Raw genomic sequence first — 15,711 nt, forward strand, 5'->3', positions numbered from 1 at the left:
ATAGATGATACTCTTTCTCTCTAAGCTTAGAGGAAAATGTTTCACCTTGTGTATTTATGTATGTAATATCAATGCAAAATTGGTCATGACCTTTTAAGAAAAGGTAAGTAATTGCTTGTTATTGGATCCATGCTGATACTTACTCCCCAACAGGTTGGAATAATGTTTGCTCTATCTGCTCCAACTGTTTTGAACAGGTTCAACGTAAACATCTTCACCGTTAGAGTATACATTTTTATGCAAATATTACTTCTTAAACTAGCAACAGATGATTTTTTCATAATTATAGAATATATAAAAATGGAATGTTTTCTGCATAATTTGAGTGTGCAGATTTAAAAAATGAGCCATCTTTATATTTTCAAATAAATTCACAGGAAGCATTCAAACACATGTACTGTCCACCATTTTTAATATTGGTCTTTGGTCACTTTTTGAAAATTCTTGACCTCATTTTACTTCATGCTGAAAGTTGCATATTTTTAACATATAGTTATATATAAATGTGTTTTCAACATTCAGCTTCAAGAATAAATTTACTTTTTCTATGTTCCTGGTACCTCTGAAGACTTTCTGTGCCTTTAAATCACACGCCCCCTAACATTTTTGAATGAAATAGCACAATCATGAGTCATACCAAGTTGAAATTGCATGTTACTCTTAAAACCAATAGTGCATATATATTCATTACAGTGTTCTTGTACATATATACATTTATCTGAAATCAAAATTTAGTAAATAACAAGTTCAAATTGCAGGGATCATCCTGGGCTTCGCCAATGTCGCAAATTGCGATTTTTTTTCCTTATTGGCGACAAAAATATCCCATCTGGCGATCTTTTTGGCGACATACCTTTTGGTTATTAAATTTGTACATACAATCATGGATTTGGACTGAATAAATTTAAAGCCAGAACGAAAGGAAGCCACAAACTTGACTAAGCAATGCACTGGAATCAATCTGTTACACAAATGATCCTTTGTTCTTATTGACAACCCTATCTTTACAGTGCATTGTTACATCATAATCTGCTTATGCTGACATCTGGGCTGAGTACTGTATGCTGCGACACAGTCAATCATGCTACCGCACTATACCTACAACTGACCGAATTCTGAAGACGCGAATAGAACAGATACAATTAATTGTATGGCTAATCCTTCTGTTTTTTTTATACATATACCAATACAATAGTTTTGCTGAACCTTCATAGAAAACTGATAACCTTTGAAGTACTGACTACTGTGTATAAATACAAAGCAAATGGAAAAAATCTCAATCACAATTACATCTGTCGCCAGTGCAGCATTTTACTCATTGATCTTTTCCTTTTGCCATCAGTCCCGTGTTACGGCTGCAGAGACTTAAACTCCGCAATAAGAAATAGCAAAAAAAAAAACAGTTTTGCATAATTAATAATAATTATTTATTTCTCAAAATACAGGAGTGAAAGAATCCCTAAAGTGGGTGTGAATTTACGCTTATATATACGGTCCAATATTGCCAGGTGTTGACTCGTGTAAGTTTCATTCGCGGGAATGGAGATCCTTTTTTTCTTGTCGAGAAAATTTATACAGCATTCAGTGATCATTCTTGGGATTTAGGAAGCAATTCGCTACAAGCTTTGTGAAGCTAGCCATAAAAGGGGGGGGGCTGCTGAGAGGCTACTGGTGTCACATGTCAGCACTGAGGACTGTGAACGTGGATTCAGTAAGATGAACCTCATAAAAACTGACATCAGAAATAAGCTCTGCATCTCATCTCTCGAGAATTTAATGAGAATTAGCATGTACAGATGTGAAAAATTAGACTTTGAAACTGCATCCAACAAGTGGGCAGCCCTAAAATCGCGACGGATCTTCATGAAACACTTTGTAACATTTTGTTAATGCTTGTAATTAAAGTATTAACTAATCCATCTTTTGTAATTTTCATTGCCTGTTACATTAATAGACTAAATTAACACTTGGAAAAATGTACACTACTTTTTTGGGCGACACTTTTTGAAAATTGGCGACAAAATATTGAGGTTGGCGATTTTTTTGGTGACAGCTTTTTAAAAGCCAGGACCATCCCTGAATTGTATGTCACTCTTAAAACCAATAGTGCATATTCATTACAGTGTTCTTGTACATATATACATTTATCTGAAATCAAAATTTAGTAAAAAAAACAATTACTATTTTAGAATTTAGTTATCATAAGATATATTTGGTCAGTTTTCATATCTATAAAATAAAATCAATGACAAAAGGTTTTCCACTAAGTTTTCATTACAGTAAGTTAGGATTTCTTTAGTGTCAACTTAGGATGGTGCAACATTAAATTTTGGATGTCCTAAATTTGCGATATTTTCATAATAATTCTGACTATTGTTTTGAACAATATTACATAGTTCATGAAGTGAAGACAATTGTGGTATCGGAGATATAGAAGAAACTGACACTGAGTTGGTTCTCAAGAAATATTTATAATTATGTATTTGTTTAAATAGAGAGATACTACAGATCGATCCTCTATTCCTTGGCTTATCATGACAATATTCACAAAAAATGGCATGACAATTTTCATGTTTTCAAAATTATGAAAAATAGTTAAACTTTACCTCTGTTCCGTCCCTACTAAACATGAACATTTAAATTTTAATACCAGTGTCTCTAGATAAGAATCGTACCTAGAACAGATGGCCCAACATTGATAATGTCTCAGTGATCACAATCACATGCATATTATCAATACGTCTAGTATCACTGAGTCGGTGATTGATACTCCCGTCTAGTCTCTAATCTCGAAAATATATTACACAACAAAAGTTGTACAAATATTTTGTAATCTGTTTGGTATAATGAATGACAGTACGTCTGTATAATCCGATTACTTGCTATAAACGTCTGACTTTTCATACAATAATGTTTTCGTGCGTTTTTGAACCTAAATTATGTCGTATTGTTGTCACTGTTTACATTTTGTACGTACCCATGTGCCGGGAAGAGTTACCGTTCTTGCTGGCATGGGTGATCTTTGAAAAAGACGCAATTCGTTGGGTTTTCCGCAAATATTCGCACACATTTTACCATTATTCTCGTAAAAAGAACTCCAAAGTATTTAAAAAGTAGGCGTAGATGAGCGTATATGTTCCTTTATTTAGTTTTTCAAGGTTTTGAAAAATTCTGTTTTTGTTTTTTTTTCCGCTGAATAAGTTGTAGAAATGGCCCAGTGTCATGTACTCTAAATATGGGCATTTGACCTTTCAACCATGAATACATTCGGATGTAATAATGTCGCCTTTTTGCATATCAAAGCGCAGAAAGTACTGGGTGTAATGAGGTTGACATTTTGAAAAATCTTTAATCTTGATCGCCAGTGCCCTCCAGCGGCGTCACCTTTTGCAACTTAAACCTCGAAAGAACTAAGAGTTACTTTACTTCCTTCATGATAATTAATGTGTTCAATGACTCATGAAGACCGTGATTGCTTTGAAAGGTCGTCATCGGTGAAACGGACATAGTTAAACAACATTTGGCTTCATTTTTCTGAAGGTATCTATCAGACTCATTTCCGTGTACCGATAGAGAAATGAATATGTTCATTCTTTGTTGATTCTCGAGAAAAAGCGCAACAACTCGGGATTCCGAATTGTTGCGTTATTCCAAGTTGGAGCCCAACATTGACATCCATCCTGTGCACTGCGCAAAATATATCACTTGTAAGACAATTGCATCGTATAAGAGTGTATAGATCTGGCCATTTTAAACAATTATAAGTATTCTTTTATGCATTACAATAACTACGTAAATTATATGAATTTAGCTATAAATATGACAAAATACGTATTGTGGGTGATTGTAGTTACAAATTGTGCTCTTTGGTTGTCTCCCTTTTGAGCCTCCGCCGCGGATGTGGAGCTAATGTGCTAGTCCTACATGTAAGGGGGCAGGGACCACTTTTTATGTACAAATTTAATACCGCAATCAGCGACCTAGTATAAAAAATCAAATACACAAGTGGGGTCAAAAAGGTCATTATATTTTTAGATACCTATATTAAAACAAAGCATAAGAATATTATTCCCTTGACCAGATAAGTCAATGGCAGTTCATAGCATAAGTTTATGCACCCCAACCCCTATTTTTACATGCATTTTTCACATCCAAAGGCCATTTTTGACAGCATGTGGTGCTCACAGTACAAACGCAAGCTCTTTCCCTGGATGAAAATTTTGAAAAACATTGTCTACTAAATAGTTTGATGCAATTCAGAATAGTTGTCATCCAAGCCGTTTTTGAGATACTCTACTTGCCTTGAACCTACGTGTCTACTGCTATGGGAGGCTAGCTCTTCTTCCTAGCAGACTATTAGTATTTCGCTATCAACATACTGCAGAGCAACTATGGAAGGTGTACATGCCTGACATCAGTTTCAAGCACAACACAAGCCCGAAACACCTAGTTCACAAATATATCCATATCTATAAATAGTAAACAATAATAGCTGAAAAAGTCACACCATAGCCTTAAGTTAAGAAATTTGCCAGGGGCCAGTTTATGAAACTGGACCCTGCCACCTAAGACCTGATGCTGATATTTATGATTTGGGCGTCAGCACCAAAACAAAATCAGCATGTGCTTTGTCTTACATGTGGGACTAGTTCACGAGCATATGATGTCAGTACAATTTCAAAATCAAATCTGAGCATTTGTGTAACAACTTTCTTAAGAGTTTCACAATGAGCATATTGTAAAAGCCAGCTAGGTAAATACATGTATATATATAAGCCTTTTGTACTTAGTTCATTCATTTCCACTTATTATCCTCTTATTTCTTTGCATCAAGACAAACTATGCCAGAGAAGTAAGAATACATTAGAAAGGCATTTTGTACTGTATCAGGTATGATTATACAAACAATTGCATTGTTTGAAATAAAATATGGGAGGTAATTTTGGACTGCTTTAGTGGTCTAAGTGGTGTGAGCGTCCGCCTTGGATATGTGATGTCGCGGGTTCAAATCCTGGCCGATTCATACCAAAGACATAAAAATGGTACTAGCGGCTGCCTCCCGGTGTCAGGATAATGTGACTGGGTGGGAGATGATGCCACATGTCTGCGGCATTAAATCCCAGGGCTAGACATCACTATAAACAACTACACTGCAGATATCAAATTGATTTGACAAAAAAATAATTAAAGCTACGTTAAAAATCCAAATCTCATACATTTGTAATTTTGTTTCTTTTGTCTTAAATGGTAATAAATACCTGGTAAGGTGTATGTGCATTTAATTTTTGAGTAACATTTAACGTGCGTGTTAAATATCGACGACAGTAGTAAACCTAATGGAATGTTAAACTCTTTGATAAGTACACACACACACACGCACATATATAGTATGTGCGTTGTATCATTGATATACCATGATATGTTTAAGGCTTGTCGAGTTTCCTTTCAATGAAAAATGTATGCAATAAATCTATATCAAAGATTTATCTTAATAATAAACATATATTTTATTTATATAACATACAAGTACATGCATACATATTTGCCCTTTGTTCGGAGTTTAGATTGACTACAGACAACTGTGTATTGACCAAGTGAATGAATCCTTCACATCCCTGCCCAGCGTGTCTGCTACAAAATGTAGTTCTGTGCTTTTGTGGTTATTCACAAGTTGCTTTTTGGAGATTCTGTTTTTATTCATATTGATTAAATAAATATGAGACACACTTATAATATAAAAATGAAAGATGGTTTTGATGAAGGAAGTGGAGTAATACAAACACATGGTTAGCTTCTTGTACACTGAACTGTCAGCCATTCACGTACCGGTGAATGTGTGGACATTAGCAACAAGCAGTAATAAAATATGTTTAATGTATTTACAGTTGATCGAAGTCATTATTCCACTTTGTTTAACATTACTACCGCCCATGAAATAGTTTTTATCTATATTGTCCTTTGGTAGGTTGGACTTAACTGTTACCATCATTCGTACGTACAGAAGCATCATTGCATGACACAGGCTAAAATCCACCATTCAGTCTAAAATTCCTCTACGCTCTTTTTTTCATGGATTTTTGCCAGGGATGTCATTTGAGGTGGGGGGGGACATTTGGCCCACCCCCCATTTTCATGTGCTGTAAAAGTCCCCCCCCCCCCCCCCCGAAAAAAGTTGAAATGACATCCCAGATTTTCGCATGTATCTTAGGATGATCCAGAGAGAGAGAGAGAGAAAGAGAGAGATTAGGGGTTAAAAGGAGAATTATGATGGGGCATTTTTTATTTTTAAACCTTGTGTTTTTACTGATGGCTGATTAGTCTGCTTCCATGACCAACCAAGGCAGTGAGCAGCAGGGTCATGGGGTGGCCTTCGGACATTTTCATATTTAGTTAATAATAATCAATATTTAGATCATTATTATATGTTTAAGAAACAAAACAACAGCAAGAAGAACAAAACAACAACAACATCCCCTCACAAAACCCCGTTAAAATCATTACACCTTGTGTGCCTTGTGGCCTAGAAATTTACAGTATATTATCAACAGACTTTTGAAAATTTGAATCATTGATTAAATGAACACTTGATCAATCCAAAGGAAATTGTACACATACCGTTATGACAAAATATATTCTTGTTGGTTACTTGGTGTAAGTTCAGTTTCAAGGTTTCCATCCAGCCCAAAGTATTTTTCTCTCTCTCTCTCTCTCCTGATTTAAATCAACTTATTTTGTCCCTTATGCACGAGAGAGAGAGAGAGAGAGAGAGAGAGAGAGAGATGTCCTTGTAATTTCAGAGTGCACTGCTGATTATTAATACAATTCATATCATATGAAGAAAACTAAATTCTGGATGTAAGTATGACTGGTATCGGAACCCATGTACTTGAAAAATAATAAGTATATTTTAACACCGATATTGTTAAAATTAAATATCTTTGGTTTCAATGAATTCTGGGTGTATTTTGATATAGATATGTACATGTCTATTCTGTGTTTAGATTGTAGTTTCTAGCAGAAATCAAATCGAGTTGCATGACATAATCAGGTCAGTGTACACCATACAGATTGTAACTTTTCTTAAGTACGAACATTTCTTTCCATATCTCTTTCAGCCGTGACATACAGATGCAGACCATTATAATACCTGTAAATGGTGTTGTTTAAGAATATGTGTTAAGCAGTTTGCCTTTCAAGCATATTAAAATAATTCACATTACTGGAACAATAACAGGAAACAATCGCTTCAGCAAAGAAAGAATGATTATAAAATTATTCCTCCACCCCAAAGATTTAAAAAAAGAACATCAAGAACTTTGGAACGAGAAGTAATGCTTCCCACTTATAATAATAATAATAAGAAGAAGAAGAAGAAGAGGATTCCGAAGAAGAAGAAATTCAAACACTACTGCCCTTTTCCACATAATTCTAGCTTGAACACATGCTGGAAGTGTGATCAGTGAGGACATTTTACTAAGGACTGTATGAAAACGGCTATCGCTAATGCTGGAATTAAGATAGATCCTTGTGATGGATGCACTGTGAGTGAGCGAATTAAAATGGAAAAGAAAGCATCAATAGATTGTGGTTTCTAGCTAAAGATCCTGTCTTAAAACTCCCTTATCTCAGTAAAGACTTTGTTTTTCATATTGATGCCTCAGATGCAGAACTAACGAGCTGTATTACTTCACTGGTATGAAGATGAATTACACCCTGTACAGCATGCTAGTCGTAAGTTCTAGGTCCACGCAAAACAGTATTCTGCTGCTGAAAAACAATGTTTAGCAGTAGTATGGGGTATCAAGAAATTTGTGCTGTTATTACATTGTAGGGAGTTTACATGTCGACTACAGTAGTCCCCCTCTTGAACGGCCCCCCTGACCAGCGGCCACCCGCTCCTTACGGCCAGAATCCGTTGGCACCGACGAGTTTGTGTTCAAAAGTACCCCTCGCGAAAGGCCACCCGGCTAACGCGACCAGCGGCCAGCATATTAGTGCAAAATCATAAAATTTACCCCTCACAAGCGGCCGCATTTTATTTGAATATGTATCCAGAACCAGTATTGTATTCATAACGTGTGTTAAGTAATCCGATTTCTGTTTCCCGATGTCAGGTTTTCGTTACTGAAAGAAGTGTTGAGTAAAGTACATTTATCACTAAGGTTAATATTATATCATTTACGCCTCACGAGAAGCCAAATTTATTCCATAAAAACCGAGAAAGACTCAAATTTTAATCCATACAAAAGGGTACGTACATGTAATCCAATTAGCCTTACTACTGTGTTATCATAAGATGTCCGGTTTAGTCACTCTGATAATTGTTAAGAAAACAATTATCGAACAGTAGAAACAGCTGAGAAGTGGCAGTATCGATGTGCAATACCCAAGTCAGCAGGAAAATGGTTTAATGGCCTTTATGGCTTCCCTTAGTAAGATGTTGAGCTTGTTCACTTTGGTAATCAGTGGCTATTACCCCTGACAATAATTGTCAAAATTACGAATCCTAGCGGCCGCGAGGTCAAATCTGCGTGATGTTAATGGTACATATCGAAGCCGTTTTGGCTTCTCTCACCTAGTTTCAAGAAATGTATAAAACCAATAGGGTACCAGACTGCGACTAACGAATCACGTGACAAGATCACTTCCTTTGAAAACACTGCAATTTGTTCAGATGCATACAACATTGTTTTATTAGTATTGTAGTTGGCAACATGAATAACTTACTGCAAAAAGATCAACATGTCATCGAGGAAAATAAAAATTCTCAGTTTAGAGGAGAACGTGAAAGTAATTCAACTGACGGGAGGTGGTGGGGGGGGGGGGGGTTCGTCGAGGATCCTTGCAGAAAACTAACGTCGGGAAGACTCAGATAAACAATATCGTGAAAGATAATGAAACAATTCTGCAGAAGTGGAAAGGTGAAATGGACGGAGAAAGGAAGATTGTTTGATCCAGGAGACGTTTGTATCCTGATTTGAAACACAAGAAAAAGCAAAAATTTTGTCAGTTGAACTGGGATATGACGACTTTACCGCAAGTAACGGATGGTTGCACAGATTTCAAGTGCGACACAATATCAAGTATTCTGTCATTAGCGGCGAATCAGCTGATGTTAATAATGAAGTTGTCGAAGATTGGAACAAAACACTAAACGATATATGCAGGGGATATGACAGCAAGGATATTTTTAATGTGATGAGACTGGTTTGTTTTTTTAGACTGTTACCAACAAAGTGACGTGATGTGAACTGTAACATAATTATAAAGACAGTTTTATAACTGTATCAATGGTTATTCATAGCATTCTTTTGCAAATGATGACAAAGTTTGTTTTACATTTATTTCACATCATGCATGTGATTTTTTAATTAAAATATTAAATATTTAAAATTAAATGTACTCGTGACTTTTTTCATATGTATTTACTATTCGGATTTGTCATCCCCCTCTAGAAAGGCCACCCGCATTATAAGGCCACTTTCCTGCTGCATTAGGGGTGGCCTTATAAGAGGGGGACTACTGTATAGGCCATTGACATTTTTGATCTTAAGTTGTACCAAAAACTTTAGGCAGTTGCGTTGCATTCAAGCTCTCCAAGAGTATATATTATTAGTTAATTATATTGCAGGAAAGTTTATTGCAGGAGCTGACACATTATATCGCTGCCCTGAAGAAAATACAGTGGTCCCCCTCATGTATACGGCCACCCCTTCTGCACCAGGAAAGTGGCTGTATAAGGCAGGTGCCCTTTCCTGACGGGGGTATATTTATGAGATGTAAGTGGATGTATATGTATGCATAGATAGTAAGAAAGCTACTTGTAACTTTAGGCAGTTAATATCTTCATTTAAAAGTAGCATTTATTATTAAAACTTGTCTTAAAAACAGAATGATTTCAGGTGACATAAATCAATGGTTCTTAATTTTGTGCATGAAATATGAGTTGGGTATTGTTGGCATGCACATTCCAAAGCCATTCAAAACATTATTTAAATCTTGGGACAGACATTGTTTAGTATGTGAGATAAGTCTCTTTCCATTTACTCCATATTCCCACTGCTTAGTGTTGTTCCGATTATCGATAATAATCGATCATCAGTTGGTTGAGCGAACCAATAAGATAATCGATTGTGAAACTCCATAATTGATTATGTGTAAAGGGTGATTACTTTTTAGTTGTATGCAAAGCACAAATATTAGTAAAACTCCCAGCCACTAAAGTTGACCTGAAATTTATTAATTCCCTTCACAACTACAAATATAAAACCATATGATACTTCATCGGTGCAAAATTTCATAATTAGGAGCATATAGCCATTATTACATGATCAAGTTGTTAAATAGTTGAATTAATAAATTTAAACACATTTTGATGATTTGTTTCAGTTTTAAATGCAACATTATTTGTAGTATTTGTAAACAATGACAAACAAGAAAACCATGTCCTTTTACACTTAAAATTATAGACACGTCACATATGAATGAAAGGATTTCAGGGATTGTAGCAGTATTTCAGTTGCATATGACTTATCAGCCATAAAAAGTTGTGTTCATTTAACAAAGATGTAGAACAAAAATAACACACAACACAATAGACAAAAATGTAATATTATTATCAGGTTAAAGTATACATGTCATTAAAAGAGATTACTCCTGTACATTTACTAACATCTTGAACTATTGAACGGAATAACAAACAAAAATTAAAATTTGCTCTTAGTAACTGATTATAATCGATTATCAGTTGGTTAAGTTGGACTGATTATCGATTATGAATTTCTGACCGATTCCCGTCACTACCACTGCTTCAGTATATTCTCCCTATTTGTTATGATGTTATACAATTTACCGGCAAGTGAACTCTCCTCATTGTCGTCGAGTAACGTTTAGTTTTATTTCTGGAATATTATTTCTCCACTTTGGTGATGTCATGTTAAGGTTTTTGGCAATGTATTCCTATGTTGCTAATAGTACAGCGTTGCAATTTGATTATGCAGATGAAACTTTTGTAGAGTAAACAAAATTCCTTGTCTATCAAGGATGTGATACATGTATAGCCATGTGATTTTACGGTCTTTGTCTGGTACAATTTTTTTGTTTAGTGTTAATTTATGTGTGTGTTAATCCTCAAAATCTACTTTTAGCTTATGTTCACCATGTTATGATCTTGACAATTACGTCCTGTCGTAATCATAAAATTAACCCAATATCCCCCTGCCCAAACCCCTCCCCCCCCCAAAAAAAACCGCTGTGTGATGCCCAAAACTCAATGAAAAAACATTGCTGACCCTGTTTCCTCTAAATGTTGGCATTGATAATACCAATATTAGTCGTACTTGTACTTAGCCAACACTTTTTTTGAGTAACAGAAACCTGACATCCGAGAAACAGATACCGGGAAAGATGATGTGAATACTTACCTTACCATAGAAATTAAATATTAGTTCTGGGCACATGTTGATAATAAAATGAAGCGACTTGAGAGGAGTGAGTTTTACATTTTTGAACTAATATGTTGTCCGCTGGTCTCATTATTGGGGTGGCCTTTCTTGATGGGGACTGTAACACAAACAATTCGGTGCCAAGTGATTTTGGCCATAAAATGTGAATGACCACAGGTGAGGTGGGTGGGGGTGCATTCATGAGGGGGGCACCACAAATAAATATGCTGAAGCTATGTCAGTGTCAATCATCAAATCTTCATTTAGTATCGAGAACTTAGTTCTCAGTAACAAAGAGCATTATGATTTGTGTGAACTGCTCCAGGGACAACAAACCCGTCAAGTTAAAAGTGGACGAAACATGTTGCCAAGAGTGTACCTATGAGGAAGTCAAGACAAAGTCATCAGTATATATATATATATATATATATATATATATATATATATATATATATATATATATATAAGTGTGTGAGTGTGTTCCATAATGGCTCCACCTAGGTTCCTGGCTGGGTAGAGGAAAGATTGGAAACATAAGCAGGGAAGCAGTATAATGCTGAAACCCAGAACAGTGAATAATGTTCAGGTGTGGATGTTATTTTGTGAAAAATGCACATATATATATATATATATATATATAGGTGACTTATGGATGAATAATTATGTAAATTCACGGAGTCGAGCTATTGAGTGCTATTTGGATCAGGAATGAAATAGAAAAAATTGACTTTAGTTAGTTACTAATGTAGTGCAATGATAGACCCCTGCAGTTAAAAGAGAACTGAATAACGGGGCTTGAATCAGTTTTTTTAAATCTTATTTCAACATTTTACCATCACAAGAGCTAGTGTTAGGAGCAGTATGTGAGTGCGTGCTTTAATAGTGTTTTATGTCAATAAATGTAATGTTATTTGTGTATTTTCCATTGTTTGTCTAAGTTCTTTGAGTAGTCTTTGCCTTTCCCATATATTCACCCTCCCTTGTCATTAATATGTGACTAAGTGTTTGGGAGTTTGTCAAACACACACAATATATATATATATATATATATATATATATATATATATATATATATATATATATATATATATATGTGTGTGTGTGTGTGTGTGTGTGTGTGTGTGTATAAATATAAATATATATATCTATATATATGTAGACACATATCTACTAAATAGGAGGGAAAGATCCTATCCCTGGATATGATATAATATGTCATGACACATGATTCTCTTTAAAGACATTACATATAATAACAGCAATATAACTCGTCATCGCCATCACTTGGGGCATTGGTTGGATCTTTTTCGGTATTTACTATCTGTATTTCAACTGTGGATGGAAAGTATTTAATGTGGATATTCAAGAAATGATGACCTTCTGCATTGAATATCTTAGAGAAAAGAGAAAACATCATTTTATTATTTCATGATCTGTTCATTTTTAATAGACAGTAGTTTTTATTATGTGCTTTATGTGATTTCCTAAGATGAATACACTTGCCCACGCCTTTATGGTATAACTATTTGTAAACAGAGGTCTGTTATGTATCTCTTAATACCTCTGTGTTTTGTATTTTGAACCGATATACTTACATTGCCTGTTTGAAATGGTTGAATATATTACAGAAAGCTGTGCATGATGAAAAAGTTCTCAGATTTTATATGAGGTTTCTGTTCTAGCTAGCAAGTCTACTAGAGTGGGATCATTCATTCGCTACGAATGAGGTGTCGTTGTTGTAAATTTGAAAGTATATCTGTACTCAGTGTGTTCTTCCATCTATGGGATACTTTAGAAATTCGCAAGTAGGCATATTATTGAAAGTCAAAAAGATGGCACAAGACCCAACTCAAAACATTAATCTGTATACGTTTATTGGAGATGTACATAAGTTCAAGGAAAACAACTTGCTACATTCATTGCAGTCTGGTCTTAGAGGCGGGTGTATACAATATGATGAATACCAGCAGAGAAATACAAAATATGACATGACTTGGTGATCTTCATGACTATTAAATTAAGCATTTATGTTGTGTGGTATTTTACGAAAAGCAAACTAAATAGTTTGCAATCAATTATTTTGTCTACATTCTGCTAACGCCTTATCTTTTCAGGTACCTACGACTGCAGACGACTCAGTCTATAACTCGTTCATGAGAGACACATGTCAGAGATGTCTAATTTCAAAACTGGAGGTATGAAATGTGTCATGTATCCATTTAGTTAGCTTTCTGCATGTTTTATGAATTGACTTTTGTTTACATCTTAATAGCTTGAGATGAAAGCACATAAATGTCTTGTGATAACAAACTGGAATCTCAAACGTTATTCTCAGCTGGGAAAAGCTTGTGGTTATATGGTGGAGTAATCGTAGATAGCACATCTATGTGTGTGTGTGTGTATTTTGTGGGTGTATCATAAGGCATCAGTCATATAATATGAGATTTAAATAGTGCTAAAATGCATTAACGTGTTTAATTAAGAGTCTTTTGTCAACCATTCGGTCGTCTAGAATTTGCAAGTAATTGATTAACTAGAAACATGCACTCCATTTTCATCACGGATTGTTCAATCATGATGTTTCATTATGGTCCAGTAACGTTACTTATTACTGAAATAGCTGTTTGATTGTGGTTTTGTTGGATCAAGTGAAGAAAGCTTTGAAATAAGTTCATTTTCTGTTTGACATTGATAAGAAAGAATATCTATCTGGATTTCCTCCATTTGCCACCTGAACATTATTAATTCCTTGGTTCTGTAATTTAATGTTTAGAGTGACATTTTTGTCATTTAGTTAAAAAAGTGGTGAATATGGAAGGTTATTTGCATCCATTTGATTTAAAAAGGAAGCACTGTTTTAAAAAGTAAAATAAATTCCATTGAGTAATCACATCTTTCCTTAGAGAACTACACTCTCAAACCCATGCTTCTTTTCCTACATTATGTGTTTCTGAAATACGTAAAACATGACCTAAATCTGAAGAAAATTACCTTTTGGAATCTTTGTGATAGGGCATTTCTGGATGTGATTTTTTTCTCCATGGGTTCACATGTTTGTGATAATGTTTGAACATAATCTTGTTCCTGACAGACACAGAGCTGTATTAATTGTTTGTCAGGTTTATTGAAGGCAATGAGTACAGAAAATGAGATTCACTTTTCTTTCAACAAAGAAGATTCAGAACTGTTGATGTATGATTTGTTCAAAGAGTTTCGAACGGTCAGAAATGCTTGAGAAACAGAAGCATTTTGCTATAGAAGTAAAGAGTTATACATGCAGTTTTAAGGTTATGTAAATAAACATCACAGTGGAGTGCTACTCACACCATGGATTATAGAATTGATAAAACATGCAGAAATGGAAAATGTTAGGTTGCAGAAATGTCAAATCTTGTTTATAACATGCATCATTATAATTGTCTTAGGGTTTAAACTGCATTTTGTTTGTGAAGTTGTAAAATATGTCAAAAGATAATTATTTTAAAGTAAGATGATAATTGTAATGTCATGTTGTGCCAAACCACTTTTGTGCTGTAAAAATCAATATTAGCATCACTGGTCGAAATATGTTTGAGCTAAACTTAGATAAAATTGGAAAATAGAATACAATATTATTAACTGCCAAAGAAGGTATACATACACGCTTCATTGCAGTAATTTTATAATGGCGAGGTGGATGGATATATAGGAGAGGATTAGGAAAATGTAATTGATGATTAATTTTTATCTATGGGGGGCGCTGTTCTTCAGTTGAATTTGCCTCCATTAAAACCAATTTACTGCTCAAAACACACATCATACACATACAGCGATTTAAAATGAATTAAGCTTCAGAATTGTTCATACTGAAGTTCCACATCAAAAATAGCTATTTATAGTTGCAAATTGCCAATTTTGGATGTGTAGCTCGGTCCCTGAATGTTTTCATAATAAAGGTGAGGGATAAAGACAATAATGAAAATGTTATATGTTTGATTCATTTTGTGACTTTGAAGACTGATATGAAATGTTTCGTTCAGTGTCTTCATGATTCATAACAAGGCATAATGCTAGCTGTGCCATAAAGGTATTACTGAGAGTATGTTAATGTTAGTGAGTTGCTCCAGACAGGTTAAACATCAGACCTGAGCAGTTCAGTTTTCGATATCAGCAGGTAAGCTGTGTGCCTTTGTGTGTGCATAGTGATTGCCTTTGAAAATACTTATGAAGTGGAGAAACTTTCAATGATCTTAAAATTGAATTTATGGTTATACTCTGTTTACCAACC

The 15,711-nt window shown here is 34.8% G+C and overlaps 1 protein-coding gene across 6 annotated transcripts in view; it reads left to right on the forward strand.

Moving 5' to 3' along the window:
- Positions 1-3,301: 3,301 nt before the first annotated feature.
- The window catches only part of LOC149791320 (uncharacterized), a 163,660-nt gene continuing 151,250 nt past the window's right edge, over positions 3,302-15,711 (forward strand). Inside the window, exons 1-3 of one of the 6 annotated variants that reach the window (XM_089969849.1) lie at positions 3,302-3,540; positions 9,632-9,779; positions 13,559-13,639. In XM_089969849.1, the coding sequence (XP_089825975.1) occupies positions 13,609-13,639 (31 nt within the window). In that variant the 5' untranslated portion in view covers positions 3,302-3,540; positions 9,632-9,779; positions 13,559-13,608. Of the gene's footprint in view, positions 3,541-3,667; positions 3,708-3,897; positions 4,020-9,631; positions 9,780-13,558; positions 13,640-15,711 lie in introns of those variants that run through there. The other 5 variants (XM_089969850.1, XM_089969847.1, XM_089969848.1 and 2 more) reach the window with 5 other exon arrangements.

This window comes from Sinohyriopsis cumingii, chromosome 9 (genome assembly GCF_028554795.1).
Source record: "Sinohyriopsis cumingii isolate HCF-2022 chromosome 9, ASM2855479v2, whole genome shotgun sequence".
Classification (NCBI taxonomy): domain Eukaryota; kingdom Metazoa; phylum Mollusca; class Bivalvia; order Unionida; family Unionidae; genus Sinohyriopsis; species Sinohyriopsis cumingii.